This window comes from Oryctolagus cuniculus, chromosome 15, assembly GCF_964237555.1.
Source record: "Oryctolagus cuniculus chromosome 15, mOryCun1.1, whole genome shotgun sequence".
NCBI classification, from domain to species: domain Eukaryota; kingdom Metazoa; phylum Chordata; class Mammalia; order Lagomorpha; family Leporidae; genus Oryctolagus; species Oryctolagus cuniculus.
The window spans coordinates 61516101-61530704 of NC_091446.1; the positions used below are offsets into that span (position 1 = coordinate 61516101).

Below are 14604 nucleotides of genomic sequence, written 5' to 3' on the forward strand. Positions count from 1 at the left end.
GGAGCAGAGCTTGGGGTCCCTTTCAGAAAGTGGGGCACACACTGCTCCCTTCCCCTCCCAGCTGTGAATGAAGGGAGATTTCAGAGGTGAATAAGAAGCTCATTTGTGGGGCCAGCGCCACGGCTCACTTGGCTAATCCTCCGCCTGCGGCGCCGGCACACCGGGTTCTAGTCCTGGTTGGGGCGCTGGATTCTGTCCCAGTTGCCCCTCTTCCAGGCCAGCTCTCTGCTGTGGCCAGGGAGTGCAGTGGAGGATGGCCCAAGTGCTTGGGCCCTGCACCTGCATGAGAGACCAGGAGGAAACACCTGGCTCCTGGCTTCGGATCAGCACTTTGAATCGATGTGGTGCCCTCTGTAGCGGCCATTTGGGGGGTGATCCAACAGAAGGAAGACCTTTCTCTCTGTCTCTCTCATCGGTCAAATGAAAAAAAAAAAAGAAGCTCATTTCCTTTGTTCTTATATAGAAGGATATGATGTTAATCCAGAAATTAATCTATAAGCAAAGCTATTACCTATAAAATTTTTAAAAATCTGTATTCATTTGAGAAACTAAGAGCTCCCGTCTGCTAGTTCCCTCCTTAAATGCCTACAACCAGGCTGGAGCCAGGAGCCAGAGCTCAATCCAGGTCTTCCACATGGGTGGCAGGAACCCACGCACTTGAGCCTTCGCCACTGCTGTCCAAGTTCTGCACTGCCAAGACGCCAGAGGCAGGAGCCCGAGCTGGGCACTGAGCCCAGGCACTCTGATAGGGGCTGCAGGCATCGTGACCGCCGGGTCGCCTGCCTCTCCCATTGCCTGTACGTTAGTGCACTCCTGTCCCAGTGAACCTCTCATGGGGCTGGGAGGCCAATAAAATACTAAGTTTCATCTGGAAGAAAATGAGTATGTGAGAATGTCAGGAAAATTCTGAGAAATGAAGTAAGGGAGACAGAGTAGGAAAGGACCAGGTGCTCTGGGCAGTGAAAGGCAAGAAGAACACAGGGCAATCAGGGCGCATGAATGTGACGGAGCAGGGCCAGAAATAAAGCCAATGCCTACGGGGTTTGGTCCATGAAAACTTATTTCACCATAGGAAGAGAATCAGATTATTCCAGAATTTATGCCTGGGCAATGGGCAAGTCATTTAGAAAAAGGTAAAATTTTTAAATTGAATCTCTATCCCACTCTATCAGAATAAATTCCCAACGAACGAAGCACTAGGAAGTAAAGCGTGAAACAGTAAAACACAAGGACAAAGCACAGATGAGTGTTTTATAATTCTGAACTGGTGAGGACCCTTTTGTAACATGACTTAAAACCCTAAAACCAAAGGAAACATCTCAAAGTCTGTCTATGTAAACATAAAACCTCGGTATGACAGCAGATGTGGCACAGACCAAATCAAAGGCAAATGCCAAGGTGCCAAGGGTCTGCAATACCTGTGACTATCCAAGTTATTATCCTTTTTTTTAAAAAAGATTTATTTATTTATTTGAAAGTCAGATTACACAGAGAGAGGAGAGGCAGAGAGAGAGAAGTCTTCCATCCGATGGTTCACTCCCCAGATGGCTGCAATGGCTAGAGTTGCGCCGATCCAAAGCCAGGAGCCAGGAGCTTCTTCCCGGTCTCCCACGTGGGAGCAGGGGCCCAAGGACTTCGGCCATCTTGTACTGCTTTCCCAGGCCATAGCAGAGAGCTGGATCAGAAGAGGAGCAGCTGGGACTAGAACTGGCGCCCATATGGGATGCCAGCGCTCCAGGCCAGGGCATTAACCTGCTGCGCCGCAGCACCAGCCCCAAAGTTATTATCCTTGACAAAGAGCTTTGCTCAGATCAGTAGGGAAAAGACAAATAACCTTGTATACAATATTAGCAAAGAGTTCAAACAAGCAGTTCCCAAACAAATAAGACCGGCAATTAGCACTGGAAGACAAGCCTAAACCCAGCCTGTAATTGAGGAGATGTCAATTCAAATCCAGCTCCAAGTCTCCCCAAGTGCCCTCCCCAGACCCACCCTCTTCAGGAAGTGGAGTGCTGGTTTATGACAACATTCTTCCCGAGATCCCCCAAAAAAAACCCTGGTCCGCCCGGGCCCTGGCTCTGGGCTGGAGAGATGCCGCCCGCTCCCAGTCAGGCTCTGTAATTAGCCGGCCGTGTGATTACCTCCACCGCGGCTGCTTTCCCCGGAGTGGGAGTGGGACGTGAAGACGGTTCTTGGAAGCCTCTCCTGCTGACCTTAGCTTGGGGCTCTCAGCACAGTTTACAGAAAGCTCGCTGGAGGCTGCAGAGATTACATTGCACGGTTTCCGGGGTTTTCTCCTGAGCGCTATTCTTAGCCTCACTTATCCTTGCGGAGAGAGGCACTGGAGTGGGGGCAGCGGCTTCTCTTCCCCCTTGCCCTTTTGGACGCTGGCCACGAGCCCACCCGAAGCCCATTCTCTCCCTGCAGAGCCAGTACACCTACCAGGGTCCCATCCCACCCAGCTGGAGGGACTGGCATGTGCCCTGAGCAGAGGCCACGGGGCACTGATGGCCAGCCTGGAGATGCTTCAGGGCCACCGCACAGGGATCCAGAGAAATGGCGCTCTGCACAGGATCAGCTCTGGAATTACTGCCTTAGCAGGACTAACAGGCATTGGTCCCAAGATGCACAGGACTCAAAAGCCAGTGTGCTGCATTCTGGTGCTCCTCTCTGCTCAGTTCAACAAACGCCCAGAGACAGCAGCTGCCCCCACAGGACTGAGTTCACTTCAGGGGCCCTGTGAGCTTCTACTGTTGTCCCCTCTGCAGAGGAGACTCAGAAAGGGTAGGTAACTTGCTCAGGGCCACACAGCCCTCATTACTGGAGGCAGCATTAGAATCAGTTGGCTGAAGTCCACACCCACGCCTGGGAAGAGACTGTGGCCGTCTTGGACAAGGGAGATCCCAGGCTGAGAGCTGGATGTGAGGGTGCTGGGAGCCTGAGCAGAGTGGGCGGAACAAAGGGCAGGAAAGGACGGTGACGTGGTTGATGGGGACAAGACGGATGGTGGCCTGGAGTGACCCGTAAGTGGAAGGAGCCCTTGCTGGTTGAGGAGAAGGGGAATGGCATGACTCGCACTTCACCCCGTTACCCTTGACCTCCTGGTCAGCCCTCCACGGCCCTGTGCTTTGCGTCCCCTCAGACTAGTGTCCCGCCTGAGTGTCTGTGTGCACCACATCCTGTACCTCGAGGAAAGGGGCATGGATTGCCCTGCATCCCACAACGTCTGGGATCATCCAGGGCTGATCTAGCTTCTAGGAGGAGCTGCTGGCCAGAGAGAAGAAGGAGCCATCTCACCTCTTCCAGCCTGTGAATATCCATTCCAAAGGTCAAGTTCTCTCTGCTGATGTCCAAACCATGCTTAGATAAGTGGCTGGGAGCAAAGACTGTGTACACGGAGAGGACTTGGAGGAGCTCAGGGCGCTGTGTCCCTGCTGTCCCCGCCGTCCCGTGTTTACATGCTGAGGCTCCTCCGAGTGTCCGCAGCAGTGAAGAGCTCTCCAGCGCCTGCTTGCTGGACATAGATGCCAAGAATGCTGGCCCCGGCTTTCTCTGCCCACTCTGCTCCTTCAGGAGACGTCCTATGCTGCCCCAGCTTCTCCCTGCACCTCTCCCCCCTGGCTCACGTGATGGGTGCCCCCTGGGTGAGCAGGCAGGAGTGGAAAGGAGGGAACTAGCGACTGGCTCCTCCCCCTTCACGCTCACACTCACAGCTCTCCCATTCTCTGCAGGGCCAGCCGGGCACGCGAGGCTTTCCTGGGTTTCCGGTAAGTGGGGCAGGCCTGGGTTGGCCGTGTGGCCTGGGTGGGCTCTGGGCTTGGTTGGCTTAAACGGCAGGTCAGCCCTGCCACGGCTTATCTGCAGGAAGGCCTCTGCAACCTTCCGTGGATCCAGCTCACGCGTTGCTCAGGGCCCAGCTCGTGGTGCGAGAAAGGACAGGGCAGTACTCAAGGAAGGACCAGCAGGACAGGACAGCCCTGGGCAAGTGAGGCCACAGGCTGATACGTCCCAGTGCTCTCTCAGAATGTGGACGGCGCACTGCAGGAAGCAACCAGGGCTCTGAGCAGGGACCTTGCCACTGGCCAGGTGGGGGTGCCTACTGGGTGTCCTTTGACCCCAGCCCACAGGGTATAGGGTGAGTTTTGAAAGGCTCTCTCTTCTTGGGCTTGGTGCCAGCCAGCGCCAGGCCCTGTGCACCCTCCTCCAGAGGACCCCTTGTTAGGGGTTCTGTTGTCCCCATCTTAGGATGGGAAATTGGGGCCTGGACTCAGGCATAGCCACGTAACTTCTGCTTTTCACCACTGCCCCCCAGCTGCCTGGAGTCTGGGACCCTTGATCTTGACACCTGCTCTTTCTGCTTTCAGGGTCCCATCGGGCTTGATGGCAAACCGGTAAGTGGTCCAACTGCAGGCTGGGGGTCCCTCCCCCATTTTGGCAGGGAAGGTTCACTAGCCTTGAGTCTCTGTCCTTCTGCAAGACCCCGACTCCTCGCATGATGCTTGACATAGAAAATCCCTGGCCGGGAAGGGGAGGGGCTTTGCAAAATCACCCTGCCTCCCAGGGCCTCCCTGAGGCACAGGCCTACAGCCGCAGGCTGGGCTCTCAGCAGTGGAGTCAAGGCCATCCCTGGAATATGCTGATTCTGGGGGGGTTCTTAGAAGGGGCCTGGTGCAGGGAGCGAGGCAAACAGAGAGACCAGAGCTAGTCCTGAAAGGAGCCTGGCCCTCGTCCACACACGTGCCCTTGCTCCCCTTCCCCCCACCAAGGTCCTGTCATCTCCTGTCCTCTGGGTCAGGGTCTCCCGCCCCCGCCAAGGCCCCACGCCCACGCCCAGGTCAGCATGGAGCTGCTTCCCCGCCAAGATCCCTCTCGGTTCATTTGAATCCTTCAGACCTGGTCCCCTGACACAAATGTTCATGGAAGGAGCCTCCGCCCACCCCACTCCTAGAAGGAGTGAGCTGGAGGAGGGCAGACCCCTCCCAAGCCCTCAGAGACTCCCACAGGGGAAGACAGGCTGGGTGTAAGGTGCCACCACCCCTTCCCCCCAGGCCACAGCCAGGCACACTGATGGTTGTGTCCACTCACCTCTCAGGACCAGGCAGTCCTGTGTGTGTGGACAGGGTGAGGCTGGGGTCCCCGGAGACCACTCCCCTCCTCCGTGCCTCTCCCCTGCTGTAAGGTGCAGAAGGGCAGTGGGCCGGTGAACCTGTGTGAGGCGGCAGGGTAGGGCCAGCGGGCGACCACCCAGGGAGGGATAAGGGCAAGCTCATGCCTGGAGTGTGGGAGTGGGGCGGGGCAGGGGTATTCCCGTTGAAGGTGCCTCACACTGTGTGCTTCTGCTTCCAGGGCCAGCCCGGGCCGAAAGGGGAGATGGTAAGACCTGAGCTTGCCTGCCTTCCTGGGATGGGTTGGGGCCGGGTCTGGCAACCCTGCCTGATGAAGGGATACAGGAGGGGCTGCCCCTCACCGTCACACCGCACAGGAAGGAGAGGCAGAGGGGGCTCCTCTGACTGAAACAGGAGCAGGGGAGGCCCAGAGAGAGCCAGTCCTCCACACCTTGCTGCTCGCAACCCCGGGGAGTCCTGGGCAGCTCAGCACATGGCCAGAGTGGGAGAAAACGGAGGCAGGAGGCCCCGAGGCAGGGCTGGCAGAGCCGTAGGGACATCATGACACCCACAAGCAACAAGGCGGTCATCCCCAGGCGCTGCTCTGTGATCCTCAGCATGGCCTAGCTCCCCAATCTCAGCGCTGAGATTCAGGCACACTGGGGCAGGGTCTTCCCCTGGGCAGCCCCTCCCCTCTGCAGGGAGGCCTGCACTGCGCCCCTCACCTGACCACCCAGGAGCCTCCCCGTCTCTCTGGGGTCACAGCTAACCCAGGCGAAAGGGCATGGCCGTCCCATCTCCCGGGAGCCCACGTCAGAGCCGCCGGCTCCGTCGTCATCCACCAAAATCCCACCGGCCACCGAGCCACTAGGCTCCTGTTTGCCTTGGCACAGGGAGCCTGAGCTATTATTCACCCGGCCGCCAAGCGTAACGGTCTTGGCCTGCTCATCATCTGTCTGTCTCTGCCTTGGCTCCCTCCCCACATGGCCTCCCCGTGCTGGGCGTCCGGCGGGAGGAACCGGGGCTCACCCTTCAGTGCCTAGCTCGTGTCCTCACCTGGAGCCCCGTGGTCCTGAAATAAGGTGTTGAGAGGACACGGCCCTACAATTGTGCAGTCAGGGGATTAGAAAAGATCAGGAATGCCAAGCACTGTAAGCAGAGCCTGGGCTCTGAGTTCAGATCCTACCCTGCCACCCAAGGGCTGTGCTCGGGTAGGAGGCACTTCTAAGCATTGAGCGCTGAGAACAGCACCTGCCTCACAGGAAGCAGAACAAGTGCTTCCCCTTGCTCAGGTGGTCCTCATCAAGGGAGGGCTGCTGGTAGCATGAGAGAGAGAGAGAGAGAGAGAGAGAGAGAGAGAGGTGTTTTATCTACTGGTTCACTCCCCAAATGGTCTCAACAGCCAGGTCTAGGGGAGGCCAAAGCCAGGAGCCTGGAGCTCCATCCAGGTCTCCCACGTGGGTGCAGGGGCCCAAGCACTTAGGGCATCTTCCACTGCTTCCCTAGCTCTAACAGAGCTGGGCCGAAAGTGGAGCAGCCAGGACCTGAACAGGTGCTCCAGCATGGGAAGCCATTGTCACGAGCGGTGACTTAACCCACTGCACCATGACACCAGCCCCTCAACTGTGACCCTTAAAGGGCAAGCAGTTAGCTAAAGTTAATTGATATCATGCGTGCTTGGACCTTGACCTATTCAAGATAAATTCAAAATTCTGATTTTTATTTGCATTCTTTTTGCCTTTCAATGCTGGAAAGTAATTGAAATAAAACTAAATGGGATGCACACAGTGCCCAGAACACTGCTGGGGCACCTGGACTCAACCTTCCCCAATCCCCAAGGTCTTAAACCTGTGTGTTCTCTTTCTCACCACGCATCCCACTGCTCTCTGTCCTGGGGCGGGATGGCCAGGGTGCCCATGGTGTGGCCCTGGCTCCCTGCAGGTTAGTCTCACGGTGCTGAATGGATTGCAAACACTTCCATCCACTAGCTCACTCCCCAGATGGCCACAATGGCTGGGGCTGGGCCAGGCTCGAGCCAGAGCTGGCAGCTCCATCAGGATCCCCCGTGGGAGGCAGAGGCCCAAATATTTGGATTATTTTCCACCACCTTCCCATGTGTATTAGCAGGGAGCTGGATTGGAAAAGGAGCAGCTGGGATTTGGACTGGCACCCATATGCGATGCCGGCGTTGTGGGTGGCAGCTTGACCTGCTACACCACAATGCTGGCCCCAGCCCTGTGAACTTGACAAGATAGCCTTCAAGGAAGCCCCAAGACCCCTGCATTGCTCTAGGGAGTCCAGAACATGGCTTAGGGTGCCCCTCTCCTGCCGAAGGTTTCCCCAGAGCTCCCAACATCTGCAGCACTGGCTGGGCTCCCACGCCCACCGTGTCCCCCAGAGCCCTTCGGGCTGGTTGGTTCCACCAAGACTGAGGGTAGAAGGAGATCATGTCCCGCAGGCTGGGTGCGCCCAGGCCGGGCATCCTTGGCAGCAGGACGGCACCTGGCACCCGGGGGCGGCCTCCCACCTGGCTGGCCTGGGAGACGGTGATTCTGGAGGAGTGAACGGAGGGTAGCCTTTGTTCCAAACACGCCCTGCACGGGAAGAAGCTGAGGCTTGGTGTGTGAGGCCACATCACCCTGGAGGCATCGGGCACCAGACGCCCTGCCCCAGGCGTGTGTCTCTGATCTGCCCACTGACCTGTGTCTCTTTCCTCCCCAAGGGCCCGACAGGTCCCCGAGGACAGCAGGTTGGTGCCTCCCTTCACGTCCCCCAGCAGCGGGGTTTGGGGCTGCGGCGTCCCCAGCTCTCATCTTTACCTCTCTCCTTTCCTTTGCAGGGACCTCAAGGACAAAAAGGAGAAAAGGTCAGCATGGTGGGGTCTTCCTAGAACCTCTCCCAGGCAGCTGCCTTCCCCCGGGGGACAGGGGTTCAGAGTGGCTATTCTCAAACTTGAGTTTCTGTCCCCAGCCCCTGAGATGCCACCATCTGTAAGAGCAGTGGAGGGGAGCTGCTCCAGGGGGCACACGGGGCCCCTCCAGCTTCTTCCTCTGCAGCTCCCTTCATGTACCCTCTGCTGTTTGTGACCCACCTCCGTGAACCCCCGGGGTACTGAGGTGTCCATTAGTGAAGTGCTCGCTGGGCCCCTTCCTGGCCTCCTCTCTTTCTGTCTCATTGAGGGGCTTGCCCCTAGGCGGATGGCATGGCGTCTGGAACTCCTGGCCTGGGGACAGCTTCTGCTGCTCCCTTCCAGGAGCTCTTGTCAGTCTCCAGCAAGCCAGGGAGCATAGCTCCTGGGCAGGCGGTATGTGGCAGAGTCCTGCCCCCACGTACCATGACGCCACTTCCAGGCAGGCCCCGGGGACTTCTTGCCTGCTGCCAGCCAGAAGTGAGGGAGGGAACTGGTTCCCCCGCCTCCGAGGGCTCAGCCCAAGACCAGAGCAACAGGTCTGGTGGGTGATGAGTCTCAAGGCAGGTCAGCAAGTTCTGGGGGTGCCCCTGAGGGACAGATAGCTCCACAAATACCTCACACCCCCCTCTCTTCTTTCTTTTCACCAGGGTCAATGTGGAGAGTACCCACATCGGGTAAGTGAACCCCACAATCTGAGCGGGACCCTCTGACCCATCCCAGAGGCACAGCTCCTGTGCTGCCTCACCTCCCTGGGGTCTCCAGCACTGGGCAGAGCTGGGTAGGGGGAGGAGCAGCAGCAAAGCTGACAGGTGGGCTGCAGTGTGGCCAGCAGGCATGGCTCCCCAGCTCCCCGGCAGGGTGCTGAGGGACCCCACTGGGCATCTGTATGGGGCTGGCCTCAGGTGGGCTTGTCCACCTGTGTGTGCGGTTCTGTCTGCCCTGCAGCTGGCCGGGATTCTTGTGGGGAGACTGTGTGGGGCCTGTGGTTCCCGGCCCAGCCCCTCCTTGCTCTGCCATGTAACAGGTGTCAGTCCGTGTGTCCCCTCCCCCTCAGCGTGCGTGTGTGTGTGTGTGTGTGTGTGCGTGCGTGGCTGTGTGGGTAGCCACCCGCCCTGGCCAAGGAAGAGGGATGTGAGGGCGAGTCAGTTTCAGCTGCCCTAAACCTTGATGCGAGGAGGCAATTGAGAGCAAGTGTGTCCAGTCAGGGACACAGCCTCAGCTCTGCCGGGTGAAGATCAGGGTGCTCCCAGCTGGGTGGGGGCTCCTGCGCTGAGATGGCTCCTCCCCCAGTCCGCCCAGCTCCTCCCTTCTCCACCCTGAGATACAGGACCCACCCTGCCAGGGTCCCCCAGCGGGAGTCCAGGGTTCAGCCTTGCCGCTGCCCGGCCTGAGCAGTGGGCATCAAGCCGATGGGCATCCCCGGGTGTCTGTCCCTCCGCTATGGACCTCAGCATGCCCAGAAATAGTGTGGTTCCCCTGGCCTCTCCCCTGTGTCAGGAGAGTCCTAGAGGTAGGACTTCGGGGTAGAGCTGACCCTGGGTAGGCCGAGGCAGGCCAGTTCCTGGGCCAGGCAAGGTCCTGGAAGACCTGGCATGTGAAGGGGCAAAGCAGGGCTGGACCTGGGCGTGGGGGGCGCACAGGCGGGCAGCAGTGCAACCATGGCCGGCCCACCATCAGCGGCATGTACTCCTGCAAGGCGGGGCCCGGTGTTCCGGCCGGCCTGATCCCGATACAATAATAGAAGGTCAGCTGTGTTTATTTGAAACGATGGGCTCACAGGCTTGTTATGTTATCCGAAAGAAAGGCGCGTCCCCCGGCGCAAACCACAGCACAGATGCAGACACGTTGGCGGCGTGTCAGCCGTCCCCTGGACACTTGCGGTTGGGGGCAAGGAGGAGGGGGCTCTCTGCCCACCCCAGCCCAACACAGGAAAGGGAAGGGGACAGTGAGAGAAGATTCCAGAAGCATCCAGGCCACAGGCTGCCAGGAAGCACAGTTAGGACCGCACAGTCTAGGGGTGAGAGTGGCTTGGGGCCCCAGCTGATGGGCAGAGCAAGCTTATTAAGAAGGTGGGAATGCAGGTGGCTCCTAGTGGTCTGTGGGCTTTCCAAGGGGTCTGCAGGGACGGTGGGGGAGGAAGAGCTCAGGCCCAGGAGACACCAGGGCAGGTGCCCACCTCTCTCCCAGCCCCAGCTTCTCCGGGGGGGTGGGGTGGGGAGCAGGCGTCTGGGGGCTCCCCCTTACTCTCCTCCTGTTCCCCCGTCTCTGCCCTCGTTCCCACCACCTCCCCCCACTAGGAGTACCTAAGCAGCACGCTAGCAGCTCTGCGCTCCAACCAGATAATTACCTTGAAGGTTTGTGAGTTCTAGAAGGTCTGCGAACCTCTCTGCTAAGAGGCTTCCTGCACGGTGCCCAGCACTGCACGTGCCCAGGCCCCACCCGCGGGCGGGGTGCGGTTCTTGGGGTGACCTGGGAAGGCCAGGGGTGGGCTCCCAAGCCCTGAGCTGGGTGCATTCACAGCCCAGATGGCCCCCGGCTCTTAGCACTTGCCCAGGGGGGCTGGTGTGCATTTACGTGCCTTTCAAAGCAAGTGGCTGATCCTGCGCTGTCTGCTCACTCGTGGATTCTAACCACTTCCGAGAGCCTCGACAGGCAGAGGGGCGGGAAGCAGCAAACAGAATCAGAAACCAAACTTAGAGCAGATAACGTGACTGCAAGTTCCTTCCCCCCTCAAAGTGGTTGAACGTTCCAGAGGCTTCTTTGCCCAGCTTTTATTTTCCAAGCCCTCCAGCCACAGGGTGAGACCTCGGTAGCACTTAGCAAGTACCCACACTGGCCACACCCTCGGCCTTGGCCTCACCCTCGGCCAGCCTCCTCAGTTTTGCCGACATCAGCCTTTTGCATTCAACCAAAAAAAGAACCCCAAAGTGGCCACACACCAGCCGGGCCTCAAGTACCAATTTATCTGGTCCTGCGGCTCCCTGGCCAGAGCCTCTGTCCACCCTGCGGGCATGGACGGGGCTGGCTGTGCAATGCTGGGCCACGTGTCAAGCAGCCTCTGTGGCTCAGGCAACCTAGCCGAGCAGGGCTACTCTCGCTGCCCAGGGAGCTGCTGACCACCACCCTGAGCTCCAATCTGGAGGCGGAGGCAGGGTGTGGACCGAGGGCCACTCCTTCTTCCGTGGGATGGTCACACGCTGTGAGAGTGCCATGTCCACACCGTCCCTCCTGGACTTGCGGCTCACGCTGATCTCTCTTCTCTCTTCTCCTCCTGTCCTTCCTGGCGACTCGGCGTCTTTCTGGATACCTACGATCTTTGGCCTTTGCCCTCTGACCTTCCAACTCATCTTGCTCCTCAGCTGCTGCCTCTGCTCAATTCAGTGCGACTGGCTCCACCCCCAGTCATAAAAAGGCGGACCTTCCAGGTAGACCCCTTCTGTTTGCCCGGACCGTGGGTGGCTTCCCTGAGGGGCTCAGCAAACCAGCCCGGCCCTGCCAGGCCAGCAGCGGCCACAAAGCCAAACCTCCATCTAATGCAGCTCAGTTAAATGGGCCCATGAACACCGTGCACATGGGAAGACACAACACTCCCAGGAGAGTCGCACCTGCCACCACGCCACTACTCCCATCTGCCGCCACACCAGCTATCCCTGTGTGCCAGACACCGTGGCATCTATTTGATAGGCTGGTTTCCATTCTCTGAACGGTTTCGTGCATTGGGCACGATCATCCTTACTTCCCAGACGAGGAAAGCAAGGCTCAGAGAGGTTAGGTCAGTTGCCCAGGGTCACACAGCCCATGAGCTACAGAGCACCCGAGTCCCCCCACCCATCCTATGCCATGTGCGTCAGCTTTCTCAACTACAAAATGAGGATGATAGCAAGGTCTACTGCATAGCACTGCTATGCTGCATCTGTAGCTCTGGGAACGGTTCCTGGTCCGGTCCCAGTGCTTGGTTGAATGTTAGCTGTCACCTTATGTTGGAGACCAGGAGGGAGGCTCAGAGAAACAAAGGGCATTGACCAAGTCACCCCAACAGCTGGAGGCAGAATTGGAGCTGGCAGCCGGGTCCTCAGACCCCACACCAGGGTGCTCTCAGGTGGACCTCTGTCCTGCACACTGAGAAATGCGCACTGCCCGGGGCCTGCCCCTTGTACCTGAATCTGAGGGCCACGGGAGTCTGCAGACGGAACGCAGCCACAACAGACAGGTGTCCTCCCCGGGAGCAGCTGCTCCCGCTTCCTGCCTCGTGGACCCGTGGAGGCTGGGGCAGGGCCAGGTCGCAGAGAACGACACAGTCTCGGGCCCGCCCTTCACGTGACCAGGGCTTGATTCTGGGCCAGGCGGTCCAGGTCTGCCCCGCACCCCGACCCCTGCCCCCTCACCTTCCCTCCACTGCCAGGGCCCAGGGCTCTGAGCTGCTCTCTGAGAGCCAACTGGGCGCCAGGGCTGCAGACTGCCTGTCAAGTTACAGCAGCCAAACCCTCCATGGCCTCCGTGGGCACCGAGTAGGGCCGCTGGCAGCTCCAAGCAGCACCAGGCCTGCCTGAGCCAGCCCACATCCCGGGAGCGGTGAGTTCCTGTGGCCTTGGTTGTAACGACTGCTCCCTGCTGAGCCCCCGCTGGGCTCCACGCCCTGCTCTAAGAGTGCTCCAAGGGTTCTCTCCTGGGATCCCCACCCCAGCCCCCCAGTGGTGGGGTGCCACCACCCTCATCCCCAGGAAGAACTGGAGAGGGGCACAGAATTGGGTCTAGGCCCCTGCATGTTCCTGCCTCCCTTTCCAGGAGCTAGGGGGTAGGGGGAGGGGGTCTAGCAGAACTTTGTGTGCTGCCCTCACCTGCTGTCCTAACTAGTAGGAGATCAGGGCCCCTGCTCTGCCTGCTGCAGATCCTGCCTGGAGAATGAGGGTTTTGTGCTGGCAGCCATCAGGGGACATAAAATGGCTTATCCATTTCCTATCAATAAACCCAGTATTGATTTTACAGGCTCTGCAAGACGCATGAACACAGGGTCTTGGATGAGTTGAAAGAGGAAACTTTCTATGAAATATGATGTGCTTAGCAGATGCTGTTGGAGGTCATTTCCAGAGTGCAGAAAGCTGGGCAGGGGGCCCGGGTGGGTGGGGGCTCGTTTGGAAGAACCAGAAATACAGTCTCAAGCTCTGAGCTCCACGCTGAATTCTCTGTATGGCCCGGCAGGGAGCTCAACTTCTCTGAGCCTCACTTTTCTCTTCTGTAAAATGGGACTTGTGACCATTCTAGGATGTCAGGGTCAGAAGGGACTTCAGGGTGCTTATTCCTGGTCTTGATAGGTGTCCTTCAAAACCATGGACACCCTGGGGAGACTCTGAAGCCTCTTGGAGCCTGAGGGTTCATTAGGCTTTCTTGGTTCAGGAGAGACACCAAGAGACCCATCCATATTCAGTAAGAAGCTGGTGTGGCCTGGAGGCAGGGCTGGCACCAAAGCAATTTCTGTGCCTGTCTCCCTAAGCCGGCTTCTCCAAGGGGGTGGCAGGACGAGGCCCAGGTCCAGGTGATGCCTCAGGGTGCCATCTGCCCTGGGATGTTGCAACCATGAGAAGGTACAGGCAGGTGTTGCTAAACTCCTACCTGTCTCCTCCCAGCGTGTGCACTCCTATGACGCCCACGGCACGGCCCAGAGAGTGCAGGGCAATCCCCCTCAGCTGGCTCCCTCATGGGGAAGAGGGAGGCCCAGGGAGGGGTGCCTGTGTGCCCTGCTGCCTCCAGGCTGGGGCTGCTGTTCTCTTTAAGAGCCAGTGGGCCCCTCCCTGCAGGAGCTGAGCCCAGATGGTCCCTAGTGGCACTGTTCTGGCAAGATCACAGTCTCCCAGACCAGGCCCCTGCCTCCTGCTCCCGTGAGAACACAGTGGCACTCATGCCTCCTTGGGCTCTTGGCACAGCTAGGGACAGGCACGGGGGCAGTGAGGCTGGGATCAGAGAGCTGACGGAGGCAGTGGCGTGGGACAGGAGCAGTCAACCCATACAGACGCAAAGCACCCAGCAGCTACGCTGCTCTCTCCACCAAGCCTTGGGCTGCACACAGCTGCCCTCCAAGGCCAGGCACATCACAAAGTGACAGGTGCAGGCTGTATGTAAGAAAGGAGTGGAGGACTCGGCCCCTTTCAAAGGGGCGGCTACCCCTTGACCCAGGAATGTGCGCCCGGCTCTGCCAAGGCCCCAGGTTTGCATCTGAAGCCACCGATCCACATGTGTTACGTGCAGTCTCCCGCTTGGCTGCAGCGTGGCTGCACCAAGGCCCGTGGCCTCTGACGGAAGGATCACGCTTGATCCTCTGGGCCAGACAACCAAAGACAGCAGAAAACTGGAACAGCAAGTGAGCAGGCTCTGCTCCCGCCCAGTGACCCGGAGGCTGGGCTCAGAGAAGTGCTGAGACTCGCCACGTGGTGAGAGGATGACAGATGCAGGCCCAGGCCGCTGACCCCCTGGGCTGGATGCTGGCCATCTGGCCAGGCTAGGAGCAGACTTTTGGGCAGGCTGGGCTCACCTCTCTCCCACAGCCTCTGGCTCTGCACAGCAGGTCCTCTCCTCCTGGGAGCCTGGTGTCTT

General features: G+C 58.9%; 1 protein-coding gene across 1 annotated transcript in view; it reads left to right on the plus strand.

Annotated features, from left to right (window-relative positions):
* COL13A1 (collagen type XIII alpha 1 chain) overlaps positions 1-14604 on the plus strand; it is a 94002-nt gene that overhangs the window by 14403 nt on the left and 64995 nt on the right. The window contains exons 6-12 of the mRNA XM_051823837.2: positions 3732-3767; positions 4365-4391; positions 5347-5373; positions 7828-7854; positions 7945-7971; positions 8664-8690; positions 11376-11441. Coding sequence (XP_051679797.1) covers positions 3732-3767; positions 4365-4391; positions 5347-5373; positions 7828-7854; positions 7945-7971; positions 8664-8690; positions 11376-11441 — 237 coding nt within the window. The remainder of the gene's footprint in view (positions 1-3731; positions 3768-4364; positions 4392-5346; positions 5374-7827; positions 7855-7944; positions 7972-8663; positions 8691-11375; positions 11442-14604) is intronic.